At 43.5% G+C, this 22881-nt stretch overlaps 1 protein-coding gene across 1 annotated transcript in view; it reads left to right on the top strand.

The window, feature by feature from the left end:
- Positions 1–22881, top strand: part of FSHR (follicle stimulating hormone receptor) — a 127326-nt gene that overhangs the window by 34412 nt on the left and 70033 nt on the right. The window contains exon 2 of the mRNA XM_075925453.1: positions 13971–14042. Coding sequence (XP_075781568.1) covers positions 13971–14042 — 72 coding nt within the window. The remainder of the gene's footprint in view (positions 1–13970; positions 14043–22881) is intronic.

Genomic DNA, 22881 nt, shown 5'->3' with positions numbered 1-22881 from the left:
GACACTTAATCTTTGTGGGTGAAGTTTAGGTCTCTCTTAAATCAAAAGGAGCCTTACCATTAACTAAATGGTTTTCTCCTTGCTTGCCCATATGCAATATGGGGATAATTTTTTCAACTCTTTGAGAGTCTTCTATATTTAGATTGTTCCTGCCCAAAAATACAATCACTGACTATATGGTGGTATGGTACCAGTAGCATTAGGTCCCTGATCTCAGCTGCAATATATTATTTTTAGTCCTATAAATAATATATTGAATTTTAAAAGGTGAGAGAGAGGGAAGGAGGGATCATGTGAAGGATCTTTAACCTTTAAGGTCACATTCTATCCCCATTGATCCCATTAAGTATACAGGCAGTCCCCGGGTTACATGGATCCGACTTACATCAGATCCCTACTGACAAACGGGGTGAGGCAACCCCGCACTAGCTGCTTCCCCCCAGCAGACTAGGGAGACGCGAAGCTAGTGCCCCCCTCCCCGCCCCCAGCAGACTAGGGAGACGCGAAGCTAGTGCCCCCCTCCCCCTCCCCAGCAGACCAGGGAGACGCGAAGCTAGTGCCCCCCCCCCTTCCCAGCAGACCAGGGAGACGCGGAGCAGCTTTTCTCAGCAGACACCTCAGCTTGAGAATAAAGGACTGAGGGAAGTGAGGTGTGGGAGAATAAAACTGAGCTCTGGAGAAATGTTTGGCTAGAGTTTCCCCTACAATATGTACCAGTTCCGACTTACATACAAATTCAACTTAAGAACAAACCTACAGTCCCTATCTTGTACGTAACCCGGGGACTGCCTGTATTCAGTGAGTAGGATTGTGGAATTCAGTGGAATTATTTGAAAAGTAAGATATTTTCTCTGTGGCAGAACTGGATGCTTTTGGAATATTACTGGATTCTACTGGAATAATTTTACAGTAAATTTTCAGCATTTGTGTCGACTTTATTGTGGAAATCTCAGGTTTGTTACAGTTTGTATAACACGTTTCTCAATTGCTCAACGTAGACAGCGTTGAGAATGTCAGGTTCACTTTCTAATGCTTTAATGACAAACGATAATTGATAAATTCTTCAGGCCAGAGTCTCATCAGGTATAAGTCATCATGGCTCTGTTTTTGGGGAGTTACCAGGGACGGACTAGCAATCAAAATAGGCCCAGGAAATGGGTTGAGAATGGCCACTTTTTCACATCAAAGATTTTTTTTTTTAAATTTACTCTTTGACCCCCCATTAGCCACACCCCCTAATTCCTATTAGCCAGGCCTCTGGAGGTAACACTCTCAGGGCAAGATGGACACATAACCATAAGTAAAAGGTTTCATGTGACCCCTCTCTAAGGACTTTTCCCACTATCTTCCTACCAATAGGGATGAATTGGCTCCCACCAAACCCCCCTCATGCAACTATCCTGCAATTGCATTAACCCAATGTGTGTGACATTAACTCGGGGGCTGATGGGTGAAGAGGCTGGGGAAAGAGTTCCCTCTAAGAGTTTCCTCCCATGAGCAGAATGAATTTTGTGTTGTGCACCAGTACTGAGTTCATGTGGCTTGTTTGGATGTGCCACTGTGTCACCCAAGTTATTAACAAATATCGTATAAACCTCTACTTTTTCCCTCTGCTGCCCTGTCTCCTCCCCTTGCTCCATCAGCTCCCCTGGTGTCTGCTGCCCTTGCTCCCCCCCCCCCCGCCCTCACCCTCCTCTGCTGTCATGACTCCTGCCCTTCTCACTGCCCTCAGCCCTCCTGCAACCTGCCCCCCTCCACCAGACCTTCTCTCTCCCCTGTGCCCACTCCTCCAGTAGCCACACTCTGATCATGTGAGCTACCCCTCCTCATCCCGTCACCTAACACCTCCCTCTACACACCTGCCTTGCCTCTGTCCTCTGGTTCTGGTCTCTCCCCTGCAGGTGTCTGCCCTTCTGCTTCACCCCCAGAATCCCCTGGCATCTGCACCTTCCCTTACCCCTGCACCCTCCTGGTTCCCTCCTTCCCTAACTGCTCCTGCACCCTTTGCCCTCTTTTTCCCTGATGCCCACCCCCTCACCACCCTCTGCCCCGATCCTCTCATGCCCCTGTGCCCTCACACATGACTTGCTCCATCCCTGCTTTCCTCATGCCCACCCCTTCTTTCAAGCCTTATCCCAACACCTCCCCCTCCAACGCCCTTACCCTCTCCTCTCCCAGCATCACCCCGTCCCCCTCCCACGGACACCTCCCCTCCTGCCCTTTTCCTCATTGTCTCCACTTGGCCCCCTAGCATTTGTCTCTCCTCCATTCTGTCCCTTGGTGCCTTCCCCTTTCTTCTCCTGACCTGCCCCCATCCCCTCAACACAAGCCCCTTCCTCTCCCACCCCTTCTCCCTATTTCCCCTGCCCCCCACCTTCTGCCTTCCAGTTTGTGGTGCTGGAATCTGTGATCGGGCTCCAGAAATCCCCACAGCCCTGGCCCCAGCTGCTTCCAGGGATCCAGACCACTTGCTGGGCCTGAAGCTGGGTCGCACAGTGCAACTCTGGGCTGGGCGGTTTTAAAGTCCTGGGCCGTGACGTCACACCACACCCAGGTGTCTCCCCTCTCAACTGATGCGCGGCGTTTGAGCATACGCTCCCTCAGCCCCACCGTGCCCCGGACAGGGATGGCACCAGGAATTTAAAGTGCAGGGCTGCAGCACCCTGTCACAATCCCCCTCCTCCTCCAGCAGCCGCCAGCCGGCCCTTTGGCCGGCCCTTCAGATGATAGCCTTCCGAGAAGACTTAAAATTGTCTTCACTAAAAAAACACACTTCAGAGAAGTAGATTAAATCATGGAAGGGACCACCCAAATATCCTGCTCCCCCAAAGAACCTGCTTTAATATAGGAAAGAGAACCCCCCTACTTCTCACCTACTATTCCACATTGGTACCCATGTGGCATATCCTCAATCAGACACAATCCATTTTTGATGGGGACCACATCCTGAAATAAATATTTTATGAACCCTCTTTTCTGCCTTTCAAATAACCCCTTGTCTTTGTAACCCACACACCTAGGCTATGTCTACACTGGTGCGATCTTGCTCCAGAGATATGCAAATGAGGCTAAGCATGGAATATCGCTGCGCCTCATTTGCATATCTAATGAGCTGCCATTTTTGCAGAAGACGCTCTTGCGCCAGAAGGAGCTGTCTACACTGCCCCTTCTTGCGCAAGAAAAACCCTCTTGCGCAATGCCGTTATTCCTGAAAATAATTAGCATAATGGCATTGCACAAGAGGGTTTTTCTTGTGCAAGAATGAGCAGTATAGACAGCTCCTTCTGGCACAAGAGCCTCTTCCGCAAAAATGGCGGCTCATTAGATACGCAAATGAGGCTCGGCAATATTCCACGCTTAGCCTCATTTGCATACCTCTGGCGCAAGATCGAGCCAGTGTAGACATAGCCCTGGTGTGGTTACTGAGCAATGCAAGTGGTACCTAGACCACAGCAACAGTTAAGATCAAGAGACCTCTACAGCAGAGCCTGGGAGCCAGCTGACTTTAGCTCAGAGGGTAGAGGCTCCTATATTCAGCTTCTAAAATCCCAGGTTCAAACCTGCCCGGCAGAAGTTACATCTTCACCAAGCTCATCAGAAGAAAACTCTTCACATCAATTCAATACAACATTAAACCCTGTCAGAATAGATGCAGAAGTTGCTGACAGAAGTTGGCCACTGCTACAATGACCAATACCGTCACACGATGCTCCGTATTAGTATGCTCTCAAATGAATCCTCTCAAGAAAAATGGTAAGAGGAAAAACAGCATATCACTCATGAATGAACCCTTTTCACAAAGTGTTTGCTCCAGCTAATCTTTGTCCTCCTGGGAAACCTGCACAATCCCTTCAAAATGCAAGCCTGGAAGCTAAAATTCATAATTTTTACTAGACACCAAAAATAAGGATTTAGCAGAGATGATGGTTATATGACTTTGTATACCATCATTCTGCCTGCTACCCTTAATTTTCTGCTTAAGATAATCTATGTATATCTATTCTGATTATCCATTTAAAGTCAAATGACTGACTCCAACATACATTACCCCTTCTGCTCAAAATTTTTTTCGCAATTTCTATTTAGCTTATACTCTACTTCCTTCCCCAGACTTAAAGAAGTGCCAAATGTAGCCTGGAAGGCTGTGTCTACACTGGGCCACTTATTCTGGAAAAGCAGCTGCTTTTCCGGAATAAGCTGCGAGCTGTCTACACTGGCCCTTGAATTTCCGGAAAAGCAGTGACAATTTACTGTAAGAAATCAGCTGCTTTTCCGGAAAAACTATGCTGCTCCCGCTCGGGCAAAAGTTCTTTTTCCGGAAAACTGTTCCGGAAAAGGGCCAGTGTAGACAGCCCAGTAGTCTTTTCTGCAAAAAAGCCCCGATCGCGAAAATGACGATCGGGGCTTTTTTGCGGAAAAGCGCATCTACATTGGCCACGGACGCTTTTCCGGAAAAAGGGCTTTTCCGGAAAAGCATCCTGCCATTGTAGACGCTCTTTTTCCGGAAATACTTATAACGGAAAACTGTTCCATTTTAAGCATTTCCGGAAAAAGGTGCCAGTGTAGACACAGCTGAAGACTGTATCTTATACACAAAAGTTGGTCCAATAAAAGCTCTTACCTGATCTATCTTGTCTTCCTTATTTAAAAACAATATGTAAGAACAACAAATGTATTTGGTCTGTCAGTCCATCTTGGAAACTTCAACTGAGAAATATTTTTCAATCTTTTCTATAAAAATTTATATTTTCTGCTTGAAATTCTCACCTCCACCCACTGTTGTGACCTCAGTAGATTCTCATCATACTTTATAAAGCTGCTGGTGGTTGGCTGTTTTTATGTTTTGGCTCTAATCCACAAATCTGTCACTTTTAAGCCAGGCTACTCTAATGTGCTGTACATGGATCTTAACCTTCAGACCACTTAGGGCATGTCCACATTAGGAAATTATTTCAAAATAACTTATTTTGATAGAACTCCCGAAATAACTATTTCAAAATAGCATTTCCACACTACAGGGAAACCTTGAAATTAGTCCGAGGCAGGCTCCTTTAATGTAGACACGCTACCTCGACGCAGAGCCCCAGGAAGCACTGGGAAGTAATTACTCTGAATGACTATTTCAAAATAGCAGCAGGAGAACATCCACATTACTGCTATTTCAAAATAACTATTTTGAAATAAGCAGTATTCCTTGTGGAAGGCAGGAGTTGTTATTTCAAAATAACCAGCCCCTTATTTTGAAATAACAAGCTTAGTAGTGTGGATGCTCCACTTGTTATTTCAGAATAAGGGGAGTTATTTCTAAATAGAAATAGACCCAGGCTTAGAGATTAAACAAGCCTAGAATGCAGAGCTTCCAGCTGTCAGTGGTGTTGCCAGTGTGGTATGTGGTATTTTTTCCCTTCTAGCTCCTGAAATCAAGAGATATCATGAGACTCTTAGCTCTCTCTTTTTTTTAAGTATGTTCCCATCCTTCATGGTCATGGAGAACAGCTTGTAAACATGATATAAGTGCATGCTAATGCTCTGAAACCAGAAGGCAAATAAAAGAAAAGCCATGATGGGGTGTATTTACCTCTCATAAGTGTCTCTAGCTGAGTGTGTGCATGCCTATACTTTCTCTCCCTGTAGCCCTCCTTAGGTTCAGGTCTTTAGTTAGTTCTGTAGTCCATCAATGGACTCAGCCCTGGCATCAAGCCATCCTCTAGGAGGGAAGTCCTGGAGTACCTGTCCTCATCCTTTTTTGGGCCTTTCGGGCTCTAGCTCTCTTGTTAGGCCACCAAATACTTCAGCTGTCCTTCTGGGATGCCTCAAAGTCCAGATCACTTGCCCCAGTGACTAAGGGAAGGAGGGCATCACTACTTAAGAGACCTTGTAGATAAGGGTGGGCAAATATCGGTCTGCAGGCCAGATCTGGTCAGCCAGGATTAGCCCCTGGTGGGCCGCCACCACTATATTTACCTGCATCTCCACAGATACGGGCAATTGCAGCTCACATTGGCTGTGGATCACAGTTCCAACCAGTAGTAGGTGCAGGAAATGGTATCCCCGGCCGCTCTCACATTGGCTAGGAAAGGTGATCTGCAGCCAATAGGAGCTGCAATTGCCAGTACCTGTGGAGGCACAGGTAAATATAGTGGCAGCGGCCCACCGGGGCTAATCCTGGTGAACCACCACCATTTTATTGCCCACCCTGCTGTAGATAGCAGCCATGGTCCTTTATCTACTTGCCTGGGACACTTTCCATCAGCTCTGCAACCTTCTCTACTCTCATCTCGGGGCCTTCCTCTACTGGATAGAGCCCTCACAATCTGCAGGTATGCACTTCATATCCGTGGATCATTTGTGTGGCTAGCAGCTAAGATGCAGATACAAATTTTGTGTCCACACAGGGCTCTGTAGTACAGACGCACCAGAATGGAGCAACTCTCACCTAGCCTGCAGGCTGCAGACAGCTCTCTGGGTCACACAGCCCATTTGGCATTCTGCAAGATGTAGTCCCCAGCTTGTTTGGACCACAGTTCCCAGAAGGGATTGAGCCAAGTGCCATTTTGAAAGAGATGTGGTTTTGTAATGTAAAATAGCCGGTGGCAGCAGCCTATTCTATGAAAGGGGAGTCATTATCACCACTCTCTGCCTGGGCCAGGTCAGCATGCATTACAGCCCCGCAACTTAATTGGGGTGTCTGAGCTCCCACACAATCCCCAGGGAATGTGGCTGTGCACATGAAGGCCCAGGATTGTATCCTTTCTACCTGGAGCAGGGAATAAGGCACAGTGGGGGTGGAATAGGTGGTGATGCAGGAAGACTTTTTGGATAAATGGGGGACAGTCAAGTGTCAAAGGCTTGGCACAGCTCTGCATCATTGCCACAGGTACCAAAGCCCTCCCAAAAATTGGGGGTTCACCAGAGCCAGGTTGGGAAGAGCCCATGTGTGCAGTTGTGGGGAGAGTCACAGCCCAGAGTCATGGACCCTCCACCAACAGAACTCTCTGCACTCCCCCTCACACCAAAAAGAAAAGCTGGGAATACAGGATGTGAGGCAGAGTGACCTGCCACTGACCCCAAAGGGGAGGGACCACCACTAAGCCACTACAGAGGATTTGCCAAATCACTGAGTTCTGCTTAAAAACTGATGATGTGATGATGTTCAGAGACTCCTGTTGAGTTTGTATGGTTGGTGTAAAGGGAAACTTTGAACATGTACTGTATGAATGTTTTTAATATTAATGGGCATTGACAAAAACAATTAAACTCTCTCAAATAAAACCTCTAAACTGATCATATGACTTTCCAATACAAAATCATAGCCCTGGTTTCTAGGCCCTGAAACCCTACTTCCCCATAAATATGGCAGGACTTGTCACATTACATTTATTAATAAGGTCTTTTTTCTTACTGAAAGTACTGCTCCTGTTGAGGAAAATATCCTTATGTTAATATATTTCTGCGTATGGCCTTTCTAGCAAAATTATGTTAATTGTTTCCATATTCATCCCACTGATGTCAATAGGACCACTCAATCTCACTCAATTTAATTCAGTAAAGCTAATCAGGATTTTTCTCAAGTCTAAGTAGGATCAGAACTGGACCCAAAGGAATTTTACATTGACTCAAATGGTAACAAGATCATAAGCTTAGAGCCAGATCAATGAAGCAACACTAAATTACATTTCCTGTGACTCTTGCCCATCGTGTCTATTTTCCTAATGTTGTTACATGAAAATCAGTGTTCTTCCATTGGTCAATAAAAAGAAAATATAATAACTTGGACCAGGATTTTTTTTTTCTTCTTAGCAAGAGAAAGCAATAGTGTACACAAAAGGGTTCATGGCTTTTGTTATTGTAAAACAGAGACTCATTTGTTGTTGTTTGTGCTAGAGCAAAAACGGAGAAAAAAAGTGCAAAGAAAGGAAATTACATTTCTCAGTAAATCTTTCCTTCTGACAAAACACTCATCGCTGCATAGGGTTAAAAGGTGATAACATCAGTAAATTACCTCAGAGATTAAAGTAAAATGCTCTTAAAATCTTAGCATATTTATTTCTTTGGAACTGAATCTGGTGATTTGGCATTATGGTCACTGAGTCTTGGATTTATATTTTCTTTTATTATGGTACTTTATTTGAATTATAAAGCTTATGGGTATATACTTGATGTAGTTCATTTTAACATCATGAATTTGCATTTTACATGAGTCAAAGAAAATTTTATAACACATATGCTTTCTGATTCCCACTGTGTAACTTTTAAGTAGATCAGTTAAAGAAGTTTAAAAGAGTGTTTTGAAAGACCTAAATTCAGCTTTTGCTCTATGATGCAGAGATTAATCTTTTCTTGATTGTGATAATATAACTTATGATAATCAGTGAAAGTCCTTTGTTGTACAAGGTTATTGCCAGCTGTGAGAAATAGTTGTTATAGAAGCTGGTAGTTTGATTTCAGTTTAGCTCCTTTAAGAAGTAAGGATAAGAATCTAGTGCGTGGTTAGGTAAAGCTCTTTGCCTAAAACATCCTTCCAGGTGTCAGCTAAGAAGATACTTTAGGACAAAGTCCTCAAATTAGGTGGACAAACCAAATACTGGTATATTTGCATTCAGGTATAAACTGTTAACACAGTACACAAAACACATCTGCTTGTGGAAATGCCTGTTGATGCATAAACTACATGTCTTACATGCACAAATACTTCTTTGTCTACACATGCATAGTTTGCATATCCAACTTTGGTACTTAAAAACAAATTGGCCCTGAAATGCATTTTTGTTGTGTTCTTATTTGTCTGCTCTTTAAATACTTATTTATATCCTAGGTTTTTGTGTGATTCTTTCTTGAGAGTTGTTATATGCTGGAATGGGTCTGCTTTCTGTCATTAGTTCAGTTGGGACCGGATGGAGGTCAAGACATTCACTTCACTTTTCTGTTCTCTGCTTCCCTTTCTGTCAGGAACTGTGGGCTTGAATTCTGTCATCTGAGCTTGGAGCTAGTCAGGTCAGCTCTCAGGCCAGTTAATGACTCCAGCTGGGCCATAGCAGAATTCCCTGATTGGCTGCCAGGAGCCAACAGGTCTGTATTTAAGATCAGCAGCTAGACAGTACTAATGCCTGTGATCTCTTATGGGCCTGATTTGTTCCTAGCCTTGTTCCTGTGTGTTCTAGTCCTGTTCCCACCCCTAGCTCTCACTCTGACTACTGGTTCCTATTCTCAGCTCTAACTATCCAATTGGATTCTGGCTTTAATCATCAGATGAATCTTCTCAGTTGTCTGTTGTGCCTGTGGATCAGTCTGACATTTTGCTTGTAGGTCACACTTTGGTTCTGGTGAGCTATTTGTTCTTTCAAACAATGAAGTTGTGCATTGATTATTGTCTGGTAGTTAAATCTAGATGCAGTTATTTAAAACACTTGAGACACTACTGGTAAGAATCTATCTGTATTATATCCTGAATAAATCAACTAGACTAGTGAAGTTTCTTTTGCACTCTGCACTGATCAGGCCTTAATTAGAACACTGTTGCATCCATTTGTCCTAAATGACAGACCTTCAGTTGTTAGCTCATAAGAGAGCAACTAAAATAATCAAAGGTTTTCCCAAACCTTTTAGACCTGTGCATATTCAATGCAGAGAAACTAAGTCAGAGGAGAGACATGTCTGTACGTAAAGACACACACAGATATTAAAAATAAAGCAGAAATAAATTCTCATTAGTTACAAGACTAGATAATGGATTTAGCCTGGGGTAGGAAAAAAGTTAATTAGAACATTAACCATAAAAGCAATTAAGCAATGAAAAAAGCTTCTACAGCATACTGCAGTGCTGATAGAGGCAGCAGTGGTGGGGGAGGCAGGTTGCACTGCAGAGACCGGGCTGGGGGAAGGAGGCTTTTAAACTGGCTCCCCCCAACATTGAATTGTGTCCCCCGATTCAGAGGCAACAGGGGGGGGGGGAATGTGACTAGTTGACTACTCACTGAGATCTCTATTTCAAAGTAGATCAAATTGAAACAATTTCCTAATTAATTCAGCTTTGTAACATAAGCCTATGGGATATCTTGAAGGCTTCCATTGTATTTAGCTAGACTAAGGAAATCCAGACATAACTTTGCATGAATTACATTCACCATGTTTTGAGGAAAGCTTTACAAATTGCCTAATCCAGTATAGGCCCTTTCTGGAAGCTCTTTAATCCCTCAACATTTGCATAATCTCAGTACTGTAATTCTTATGTGACACTGTATGTAAGCTATTTCTGAACAGTTTTAATTAATAATTAAGGCTACATTTTAGTCCTGGGTATTTTTAGTACCGATCATGGGCAGTAAACAAAAATTCATGGACCTGTGGCCCGTCCATGACTTGTATTATATGCCGATTAAATCTTAAATGAAGAGAGTGCTTGTGGATGCAGGCAGAGCACCTTAGGGGACAGTGCTATGAGATCTTAGATGGGAGCAGGACTCATGTTGGAGGGGCTGGACAGCTTACTACCCAGCTTCTTGGAAGCAGAAACATTTCCCTCCCTTAGCTCCGTGTGCAGCCAGCTTCTCAGCTCCCATTGGCCAGAAATCATGGCCAATGGGAGCTATGGTGGCTGCAGGTGGTGGGAGTATATATGAGGCTAGAAACTAAAAGTAAGGGACAAGTGGCTGCTTCCAGAGAGTCTCCCTCCCACTCTTGCACCCCCAAGGTCAGCACTGCCAAGAGCTCACACTCGTCCACTCCCCACACAAACTCCTCCTGCTGTTGTTGAGATGCAGTGTGGGGGGCTGAGACTTCCCCCACAGCAGCCGGTGTGCTTGGCCCAAGGATGCATAATCTGCTCGGGCTCTGGGAGAGAGAATGGGATAGTTAACAAAACTGTGTGGCTATTTGACATTAAAAAGCCAATTTTTCCTTTTATAGACAGTGTCTGTCTTTGCACCTGAAAGGGTTTGAATGTGACTTCCATTGCTAGCAGTAGCTGTTGAAATAAGGATAAACTCCTTTACCAACACACTGTATGATGTGTGGCCCATTCCCTCCATATTCCAGCTTCTTGTCCCAGTTACTAATACATAATGGTATATCACAGGGGTTCCCAAACTTTTTGACACGGGGACCAGTAAATCCATTCACGAGCTTTCAGAGGACTGGCAACATTCATTAGCATATTTGCATATTCATTAAGCAAATGATGAATATGCAAATACATTGGTTTTGGTCCTCCCAAAGCCCCCAGGGCCAGCTTTAGCAAAGCTTTTGATACCGCCACCCACAATATTCTTACCAGCAAGTTAAGGGACTATGGATTGGATAAATGGACTGTAAAATGGATAGAAAGCTGACTAGACCAGGGTTTCCCAAACTTTTACTTTAGCTGGAACCTGGGTTTTTTCCCGTACTTTTTTTGCAGCCCAAAAATATAAAATCACATTAAAAAAAAGAAAAATGAATACATTTTCATAGTTTCACTCGCTGCATCCTCCACCCAACCTGGGCTAGGGTTTGGGGGACCCAGCGCCGCACGGGCACTCCAGGAGGCGGAAGCAGGAGCAGATTGGGGGTAGGGTAACTGGCTAAGAGTGAGGGTGCAAGAAAAGGTAGGGTTGCCAGGTGTTTAGTTTTGTACCAGACAGTCTGGTATTTGAGGGTTCTGTCCGGAAACAAATTAAGAAAATACTGGCCAGAGAAAATGTCTGGTATTTTCTAATTAGGTACATTTTATTATTATTATTATTATTATTATTATTAGGTGTATCAGTTTGTAGTTGCCAACTTCCTGGCTGGTCAACACGTGCTGCGTGAGTGTGTCCACCAGGCAGGCAGTTCGCAACTACTCAGGGGTGACAAAATGGAATCTAGGAGGCCAGACTCCTTCGTGCTTCGCCCGGACAATGCACGGGCCGGGCAGCGCCCAAGGATCTGTGTGCACCCGGATCAGTCCCACTCCCTGCTGGCCGATTCCTCCCCCAGCCATCCCCGCTCACCCCGACCCTCTGCCAGCCTGGTGGTTCTTCTCCGCTTCTCCTGATCTCCCCCGGCCAGCCGTGCTGCCTACGCCAGCCTTGCTTCCTCCGGTCAGTTCTCTCCACCCGCCCCCATCTTTCTCGGCCAGCCACATTGCCCCCCCTCCCCCAGCCAGCTCTGCTTCTGCCAGCAGAACCAGTGTAATCCAATAAAACCCTGCACTACCACATCGTGTATTGAAAAGAGGTTCATTTATTTTCACTAAGCGGACACCATCTTTGGAATTTTTTATCCATATTCTCATTCCAGATGGTGAATGCACCAGGTTCTCTCCATTCTGACACATTGTAGTGCCTTTAAACCTCACTGTCAGCAGTGGAGATATTTAAAAGGCACTGCTTTTACATTTTTATTCATGATCTGTGTTTGCCCTGCACTGTCCCGCTGGCCGATTCTCTCCCCCTCCTCCGCCCCCCAGCCAGCCCCGTTGTCCCCACCAGCCAATTCTCTCGATCTCCCCTGGCAAGCCCTGCTGCCCCGGCCAGCCCTACTTCTGCTGGTTGGTTCTCCCCACCCACACCCATCTTTCCTGGCCAGCCCCACTGCTCCTGCCCCCCCAGCCAGCCCTGCTTCCGCCGGCTGGTTCCCCAGCCAGCCCTGCGATCTCCCCCAGCCAGCCTCACTGCCCCTGCCAGCCGGTTCTCCCCCTCCCCCGCAATCTCCCCCGGCCAGCCCCACTGCTCCTGCCCCCTCCGGCAAGCCCTGCTTCCATCAGCAGGTTCCCCTCTCTATCTCCCTTGGGCAGCTCCACTGCCCCGACCCTGCTTCCCTGCGACCCATATCCAACCTCTTCCTCCCCCCCTGCAGCCAGCAATAAGAGCTCACCTGGTAACCCTCACTATGCCTCTGCCGGGAGCCTGAAACATATGGCTGCATCCGCCCAGCCTGGCTGAAGGCTTGGGGGACCCGGCATTGCATGGGCATTCCGGGAGCCTGGCACACCCGGGCAGCCATGCTGAGGCCCGGTATTTTTCTCCCACGGCCCGGTATCGGGCCGTGGCCCATAGTTTGGGAAACGCTGGTATATCAGGTGGTATTGATAAACAGGTCATTTTAGCTTAAATAATTCTTTATATTTTTATTTCTATTCACAATTAAATTAATTAGCCATTAATTAGTATAATGTTACTTATCCAAGGATCAATAGATAACCTTACTTTTTGTTGAATAGTACAGCACATACCTGTACCTCCTTGTATTTACTGTGCTAAAAGAAATGAGCCATACATAGAAGAAAGAGCCTAAAGAAGTGCACTGATGATTATGTTCCTCCTCAATTTTTTTCCCAGAGGTCCATTGAAGTCTATTAAAACCTTATCCAGGTCAATATGGGAGATTCTCCCATCAATCATGTAATACTTCCTGAAGATCTTATTAATTCCACCACCATTCAGTAGAATACTGTAGGTAAATATCAGCACAAACTGAAACACTGTATTCTATAGAGAGAGTTCTAAAGTTACATCCAATATTAGATGAGACCTTATTGTCTGTGCACTTTTGTTATTTAGGGCCAGACTGTGGCCTGATTATGCATGGTAAATGGAGTATAAGGCAACCCTTTTGTACCTTCTGCCAGTAACCCCTCCCACCACTTACAGTGTAGAAGGTGAATAAGGCCTAGCAGACCCATTCTTCCACCACCACATGCAGTGGGTGGGAGAGGGCAGAAAGGAATGGAGAATGTCTCCATCCTCTGCCTCACATTGCATTGACCAACAGTTATGGACCTAGAACTGTTTAGTCCCTGCTAACGCAGTGAGGAGACCAAAGGGAAACTGTGACTCACAGAGTAACATTTGGCCTCACTGAACGCTGCCATCGCAGAAATCTTCAGGGCAAAAATCTGTCTCTGTGTGTATGCCATCCATAGAATAGTGGATCCGTAATTCTGACCAGGGCTACTAGGCAGTACTGTGATATACATGCAATAATCATAATTTTTTTTATTATTATTTCAGGAGATTTGTCCTCACCAAGGTGAGAGTCATTGCAAGAGGAGCTTTCTCCGGACTGGGTGACCTAGAGAAAATGTATGTATCACATTTACTGGGAACTAAGTGTGTTGTTTTAAACAGTGATTTGGGGTTACTGATCCTTTTACTGCCCTGTTCTGCAAGCAAGTCACTGCAGGAATATGTTTTTATCTAACTACAGATCTGTAAAAAAATGCAATAATAAAAAAAAAGTAAACCAGCATTCCAAAACAATGTCACAAATACATCTACAAGGAATAGTGTTTGGACAAAGGCTGAGATCAGCACATGTCAGCACAATTAACAAATAAAATGTCATAGCAAAAGTGCATGGGAATCTGAACAATCTGAGAACTCTGTGCTTCATTACAGTATTTCAGCTCAGGATCAGTGAGAAGAACACCATCATTCAGAGCTATGGGTCAGCCAATTTCCATTTCACCAGTGAAATTTGGACTAGTATTCTGTATTTCTTATGGAGAGGAAGGGAAATAACTAATTTGTGCTGAGATTTTTACAAAGCTAATCACAGGACTGAAACATTCATTTCCTATTAATTGTAGTTCTCACATACCATGATGAATAAGCAGATATAATTACAGGAGGCTTGAGCTATTATTAATCAGTGATTAATTTGTTACACATCTGGAGTATTGCATCCAATTCTGGGTCCCCCACTACAGAAAGGATGTGGATGCATTGGAGAGGGTCCAGCAGAGGGCAACCAAAATGATTAGGGAGCTGGAGCACATGACCCACGAGGAGAGGCAGAAGGATTTGGGCTTATTTAGTCTGCAGAAGAGAAGAGCTATGGGGGATTTGATAGCAACCTTTAACTTCCTGAAGGGTTGTTCTCAGTAGTGACAGATGGCAGAATAAGGAGAATGGTCTCAAGTTACAATGGGGGAGGTATAGGTTGGATATTGGGGGAAACTATTTCACTAGGAGAGTGGTGAAGTACTGGAATGGGTTTCCTAGGGAGGTGGTGGAATCTCCATCCCTAGAGGTTTTTAAGTCTCAGCTTGACAAAGCCCTGGCTGGGTGGATTGAGTTGGGATTGATCCTCCTTTGGAGAGGGGACTGGACTCAAATACTTCCTGAGGTCTCTTCCAGCCCTAGGAGTCTATGACTCTATAGTTAAGGGTGTCACTGGTAAACAGATGTGTAATGCACCCATTTCTATAATATGTCTGTGACATAGCCTTGTTCCAAGTGTTCCTCAACCACTCTGTCCAATTTTCTTTAGCAATAGAAAGTCATAGACTCAGTCTAAAAGGTCAGAAAGGATTACAGTGATCATGTAGAGGAGGAACCTCTCTAGTCCAACACTTCTGGTCCAGCAACATCCATAGTTCAGCATGATTTTAGTTAGCTGGATGTTCTCTTATCGTGGATATGGTCAAGTTTCCCGTGGTCCCATCAAGTTTGTTTACAGCCATCACTCCTGTCTTTTAATGTTCTGTGCCATTGTTTAATTTACTAATTTAATTTACTCCTAAATGTCTTATCAGAGCTCAATAAATAGTGTTGGTAATGCTGCTAGACAACAATAACCTGCCATGGTTTGGCAAATACTCTGGTGCAAAACCAATCAAATTCAGAGGGTGCCGGATTAGAGAGGTTCAACCTATACTCTGTTCCTCTGCTTGGCTCCTGGCTCCAGCTCCCAGAATGTTACCTCCAGCCTGCTGCTCACTCTAAAATACAACCTTTGATTTTTGTCTTGAGACTAAATCCCTCTACCCAATAGCTTTTTTGTTTGTTTATTTGTTCGTTTTTTTGTGATGCTTCATGACCTGGACAAAGACCTATAATGGAGACTCCCTGGTACTTCAAGGCACATAAGCATCTGTTTAACTCTAAATGTGTGGGTTATACCATCCAAATTTTAGCAAAACTCTTAAAGAATATGCTTAATGTTAAGTGCAGGTTTGTCTCATTGGTAGTGTTAAATTTTCTGTTACACACCAAAATGTGACTTCAGACCCTTAACAAAATGTGTTTGATTTTGATTAAATGTTTCTCCTCTTATTCTCAATTCAGCTCTGAAATGAAGTCAGTGTAAAAGCTTCCATTTGCCTCATGTGATTATATTAATCTCTTCATCAAAATTGCATTTTTTTTTTGAGAAGACGAAACAATGAATTTTTGACTAGGTGACAATAACATTTATCTCTATAACAACCCACCAGTGCAGCATCAGCTATGAAGTAGTAAAGCAACTAACTTTAAGGCTGTGTCTACACTGGCGCGATCTTGCGCAAAAGCGGCCGCTCTTGCACAAAAACCTGCTGCCTGTCTACACTGGCTGCGTGTTCTTGCGCAAGTAAACTGACATTCTAATGTATGAAATCAGGGCTTCTTGCACCAGAACTCTGATGCTTCCACTCAGGAATAAGCCCTTTTGTGCAACTGTTCTTGTGCAAGAGGCCAGTGTAGACAGGCAACATGTATTTCTTGTGCAAGAAAGCCCTATGGTTAAAATGGCCATCAGAGCTTTCTTGTGCAAGAGAGCGTCTACACTGGCAAGGATGCTCTTGCTCAAAAGCACATCTCTTGCGCAAAAGCACATGCCATTGTAGACGCTCTCTTGCGCAACTACTTTAACGCAAGAACTCTTGCACTAAAGAGTTTTTGCACGAGATCACGCCAGTGTAGACGTAGCCTAAGAGTCATAGTGTAACCCAGACTCCATGGCCTGTTCATTCTGTATTCATCTTGTTTTTTACAGTGTAACCACCCCAAGGCAGATTTGAGCCTGGACCTCTGGAGCTTAGTGGAGGAGCCGCTACAGCTTGAGCTATAAAGCCAGCTGGCACTCAGTTTAGGCTGTAGAGCTCCCTTGTTCTTATCTCTCACTGTAAGTGGTCTAAGTGCCACTACGTGGGGCGGTGAACCACACTAGGGCTATGTCTACACTGCCGATTTTTCCATCAGAGTATGCAAATGAAGCATTAATTACCATTTTGTCACGCTTCATTTGCATAATCTATTTGAGCCATTTTTCCGCGTGGGGTTTTTGAGCAAAAACAAGCAGTGTGGATGTCCTTTTTGCACAAAATCCCCTTTTTGCACAAGATCCTTATGCCTCTCCTGGAGAGGGATAAGGATCTTGCACAAAAAGGGGTTTTTGCGCAAAAAGGAAATGTCCACACTGCTTTTTGTTTTGGCGCAAAAATGGCTTGAAAAGATTAAGCAAATGAAACACGACAAAATGCTAATCAGCGCTTTATTTGTATTTTCTCAGCCGGCAAAGCCGGTGGTGTAGACGTACCTAGGTGTGTGGGTTACAAGTGTACATGCCAATTAGTGGCAGAAGTGCTTTTATGGAAGTGAACATCTGTGCATTTCAACATAAATCGCTGAACAGTGGTCACATAGTAAAAGATTTGAATCATGAACAAAATGGGCCGAACTTGTAATCAGGTACCCCAACATGGTGGTAGTTATACATTACGGCTGTGTCTAGACTGGCCAACTTTTCTGGAAAAACCAGCCGCTTTTCCGGAAAAACTTGCCAGCTGTCTACACTGGCCGCTTGAATTTCCTCAAAAGTACTGACTTCCTACTGTAAGAAATCAGTGCTTTTTGCGGAAATACTATGCTGCTCCCGTTCGGGCAAAAGTCCGTTTTGCGCAAAACTTTTGCACAAAAGGGCCAGTGTAGGCAGCTGAGATTTGTTTTCCGCAAAAAATCCCCGATCACGAAAATGGCGATCGGGGCTTTTTTGTGCAAAAGCGTGTCTAGATTGGCCACGGACGCTTTTCCGCAAAAAGTGCTTTTGCGGACAAGCGTCCGTGCCAATCTAGACGCTCTGTTCCGAAAATGCTTTTAATGGAAAATTTTTCCATTAAAAGCATTTCCGGAATATCATGCCAGTCTAGACGTAGCCTACATGTTTACAACATTGTTCAATCTTCTATCTTAGATGAAACCTTCATCAGTGCTCGTATTTATGGTTCAGGAATATAGTTAAAACACAGCTTGGTTCACCTACAGTGCACAATCAACAATGTTTAAACCATGTTGGGAGAAAACTGTATTGCAGCCAAGGGGCATCTATAAAGGAGTTATTGACACAAATGGACCCATAAAAAGAAAACTTGGGACATCTGATAACCCAAGGTAGCGGGCCTGATTCTCCCCTGCTATATTCCAGCTGCTTTACATCCATACATTTAATTCAACAAGCATTATATCCTCTATATACTATAGCTACTAACACTATAGCTAATCCAATCTACTAAATTTTATTTCAAAGAATTTCCTGCACTGTTTAATTTTGTTTATCACTCAAATACAGCAAACAGTCATCAGAAGAACTAAGAAAGGAGGTCACACGTCTTATAGATATGAAGTTCACTGGTTAGGAATAAAACTAAATCTGATCATACAGGTAGTTTTTGTTGGCCCTTGCTTTTCACAAAATATAGCTTGTAATGATGATTTTTTTTTATAATGGAGATTGCTTCTCTCCTAGAGCTGGAAGGGACCTTGAAAGGTCATCAAGTCCAGTCCCCTGCCTTCACAGCAGGACCAAGTACCATCCCTGACAAATTTTTGCCCCAAATGGCCTCTGCAAGGATTTAACTCATAACCCTGGATTTAGTAGGCTAATGCTCAAACCACTGAGCTATCCCTCCTTTTTTATTTGGTACTTGTAGGATTTCCTTTTTTGTTTGGTATTTGTAGAACATCACTAAAGTCATTGGACTATGATGTGGATTGAAAAGTGGGTTGTAAACAGTTTGCATGGTCTTTAATTACTCAGAACCCATATGTCAGAGCTATATGAAGTGTGACAACATTGAATATGTGAAGTGGTGATTTATTGTTAACATATGGAGAGGAGTTCACTTTGAAAATACATTTATGTATACTCTGGTGAAAATCAGTTATAACGAAATGTCTTTGAAAATAAGAGCAATTAATATGTAAATGAGACAAATGAACATCAACGGAGATATTGTATATGCAGATGAGAAGGCAAGCAGATAAAATATGAAATAGCTCACACATCACAAATATAACCCACAAATCATTCTTTGCAAATATTCATGATAACACAGGAACAAAAAAGTGTGTAATCAAATGATTTATTTGAATATAAAATAAAGCACTGAATGAAAACCTTTTCTCTCTCAAGATTATGTACAAAAGAAAATTAAAAGCAAGTTGAAGGCTATTTAAAGGAACCAGCTATTAATAATGTGATGTCTCAATGTGGTCAAAATTGGTTTGTCTGGTGTACAAATTATATACTTGACCATACTGTAATATACACTGAAAGATTAAACATCAAGAGATGGACTACATTTGCTGAGTATATTAGTGAATGAGACATAAAAGGAAAACAGATTTCCCAAAGCCTAAAAGACCGTTTTAATTTATTTACAAAGATAGTTAGAACCATTTGTAAATGAGCTTTTAAGAATGGGGTTGGTCTTATGGTCCATAACTGAGCCTGTCTTGGACACCAGCTTACCATTTGCAAGTAGTGGGGTTGTCACAGAGAGAGAACCTTTCAGTATGGGGAAGCTTTCTGGGGAACTGGGGGGGGGGGGGGGGGGAGGGGGAAGGTTGTCCTCCAGAAAATCTGGATAAGAATCCTAAGTCTTATACTCTCATTCAAGATCAAATTGTGATTAGGGCCATCTGATCTGTATTTAGCAGGAAGTAGGTATTTGAGGGAATGTATTTGCTCACAAAGGAAGTTTCAAAGAATGAAAGCTCTAAATAGCAACCTTGCCAACTTAAACTAGTGACTCAAGTTTTGTTCTGCTCTGCCCCACTTTAAGGCCAGGTCTATAGTAGACCCAGAAGGTCAGATTAAGGTACACAACTCCAAAAAATGAGGAAGAATGGCTCTTGTACAAACAGGGGGTTTTGCGCAAAAAGGCGCCATCTACACAGCGCTTTTTTGCACAAAAACCTCTTGCACAAAAGGGAAAGGAAGAGGAAATGCGCTCCATTTGCATTTCCTCTTGCAGAAGAGGCTCATAGTGTAGACGTAGCCTAAGTGTTGGCTTGAAAGTTCTTAATTAGAGAAAATCTGAAGCATTTAAAAGGAGATTTCCTCTATAAACTTTCCTCATGTTTATACTACAGTGGTTCTGAATGCAGATGTGACATAGATGACTCGTTTAACCCCCGTACAAAGGCTACGTCTACACTGAAGGCTTCTTGCGCAAGAACTGTTTTGCGCAAGAGTTCTTCTGCAAAAGGTCTTCCACAAGAGCGCGTCCACACAGCCATGTGCTTTTGCCCATGAATGCTTTCTTGCGCAAGAAAGCTCTGATGGCCATTTTAGCCATAGGGGTTTCTTGCGCAAGAAATTCATGTTGCCTGTCTTCACTGCCTTCTTGTGGAAGAGCTCTTGCACAAGAGGGCTTATTCCTCGTGGGGAGAGGACTAACTCTTTCGGAAGAAGCCCTGTTTTCCGATGCTGTACTATAAATTTACTTGCGCAAGAATGTGCATGCAGTGTAGACGTTCTGCAAGTTTTTGCACAAGAACAGGTGTTCTTGCACAAAAAGCCTGCAATGTAGACGTAGCCTAGCAGCTTATAGGTAGATCTGACACTAAATAGCTGACCTGAATTTGGGAGAGGGGGAGAACAGTAATGGGAAGCTTTTGAGTAGCACACTCATGCTTACTTTATATATCTGCAAGTTGGAGATATGCTGAAATCCATACTGTATGCAAAAAACCTGAAAGTATTTAATACAAGCCGTCTGTGGTGATGATGTAGTTTAATCAGGAGTGGCTCGAGGAGAGCTGCCGGCAACTGGTGCCCTAGGCGGAATGCGTGCATAGCCCTCAATGGCGTGACATCATCATTGGCAACTGCTGAGGTTGCCTACATCCACGGGCTGCCCCTGAGTTTAATATTTAGTGAAATGAGATAATGAAGAATAGAAACTATAGGAGAGATGATTGGATATGCTTTTGAATTCAAGGAAATATGCAAATAACCCTTTTTAAAAAATGAGCAAGAGCATTGTCATGTCAGTGACGTTTAGATGTCTCAAAATGAAATGACAAGCTTATATTCAGTAGTTCTTAGGGGAAAAAAAACACCATATGGGGGCTGTGACTTCATTAATAAAGACAAAGGTGCCAGGATTTAAATGAAGCAGATATTCCAAAGTGAAACACTGGTTTTTATTGAGATCCTATTTGGGGGCATATTTAAGTGTCACTGAACACCTAGAAGGAAGGTACTCTGCGAATCTGGATCATTCTACTTAAGTGCATCTTTGATGGGAGAAAGAGACACTGTGATCAGATCTTTCTTCTGTGCTACTGAAGGCGAAAGGTCATGATTTCCTTATCCCATGCAAGCCCAAAGTAGCATCTGTGAGGCTTTCTCTGGGTACCTTCTTGCTCAACTGCCTCCACTGTGGGGGAGGGGAAGAGGAAAGAGTCATGATGGTGTTTACCTGGGTATCAGTCTGTTAGCTGCCCAAACAATCTCGGGGCAATGCAAATTTCTTTTTCAAGACTACAATAGTTGCATCTCAGTCCCTGAGGCCCTATGAAACATTTCTTTGTATAGTTCAGCCCCTGTCACTGGCTACTCACAGAAATACCAGATTTGCTGTTCTAGGAGGGGGAGCGCAAATTAGCTTGTTTGATGAAACTGAGCAGCATCAGATCTTATAGAAAAAGTTACAGCACTGAAATGAGTTCATTATCAAAGGTTAAGATTGACGAGGTAGTGAGTAAAGATAACAGAAACCCTATAAAACACAATCATAAAATGATTTCTAGAGACTAAACTTAAATTCTTTAGATGGGTGGTTAATATGCAAAAGACATTTGGGATCAGATTTACAGTGTTTCTGACCAAAGCTGGTTGGGATCCTGTTTCAGTGAATGTAAACATTTTGTCCATTTATTTCCTTGAATGAAAGATAAAATGGTTTCCTGTTGTCTTCTCTTTATATTCTCCAGAATCTATTGTTTGTTCCCAGAGTGAAGTTCACTCACCACAGTTTATTCACTAGTCTGGTGACTTTGACTTCACATCCTCATGTTGATCATGGATGCAAACAGGGCTTACTATGATTCATTTACACGTGATCCCCAGCAGACAAGTGTCTATACATCCTTTCTGTGTGACAAGAAACTTGTCAACCCTGCCTTGTTCAGACTTTTAGGAATGCATTTTCAATATATATATGCATAACTACTTAGTATCATCTGTGCATACATTTCACAAAATATTAATGACCAGTGTGCCTTTATCATTCATTAAAGACTCCACACACTGTTCTTTATGCATAACTGTAGCAGTGGGCCAGGTGTAGACAGCAGCTCCTAACAATCCTGATAAACTAACCTGGAGCAATGAACCCTTTGCCATTGAGCCTCCAGGCCACAGCTTCATTATTCTCTAGGACATGATCCTTTGAGAATTCATAGCTCTACTTTTGTAAGACTAATGCTAAAGCATAATGTTTTGTTTCACCACCCATTCCCTGACCTATGATGGAATGGAACACTCTTCTTCTTTGCTCAGTCCAAGAAACAGTCTCCCTGGTGTGTGACTATGTTCTGTGGTTACATGTTGCTAAGGAGAAAAAAGCTTCATCACAGTTGTTGTGAGGGCAGAGCTTTTAAATGGTTAAGGAAAGGTTTTCAGACGTTCCCAAGAGACTTAGGAACACAGTTCATAATGCAACTTGTACTCCTAAATCATGAAAACTTCAGAGCTTAAGGAAGCAGCCATAGCAAAAGCCCTGGAGATTGAAGTCCTCCTGTCTATAGAACAGACAGTGGTAATACAAGCCCCCGTTTCTCTTTATTTCCCCCTTAGGCTATGTCTAAATGACACCCATCTGTCGGCAGAGGGATGTAAATTAGATGTATCGAAAGTGCAAATGAAGCAAGG

Source organism: Pelodiscus sinensis, chromosome 3 (assembly GCF_049634645.1).
Source record: "Pelodiscus sinensis isolate JC-2024 chromosome 3, ASM4963464v1, whole genome shotgun sequence".
NCBI classification, from domain to species: domain Eukaryota; kingdom Metazoa; phylum Chordata; order Testudines; family Trionychidae; genus Pelodiscus; species Pelodiscus sinensis.
This window is presented reverse-complemented; position numbering and strand designations above follow the sequence as displayed.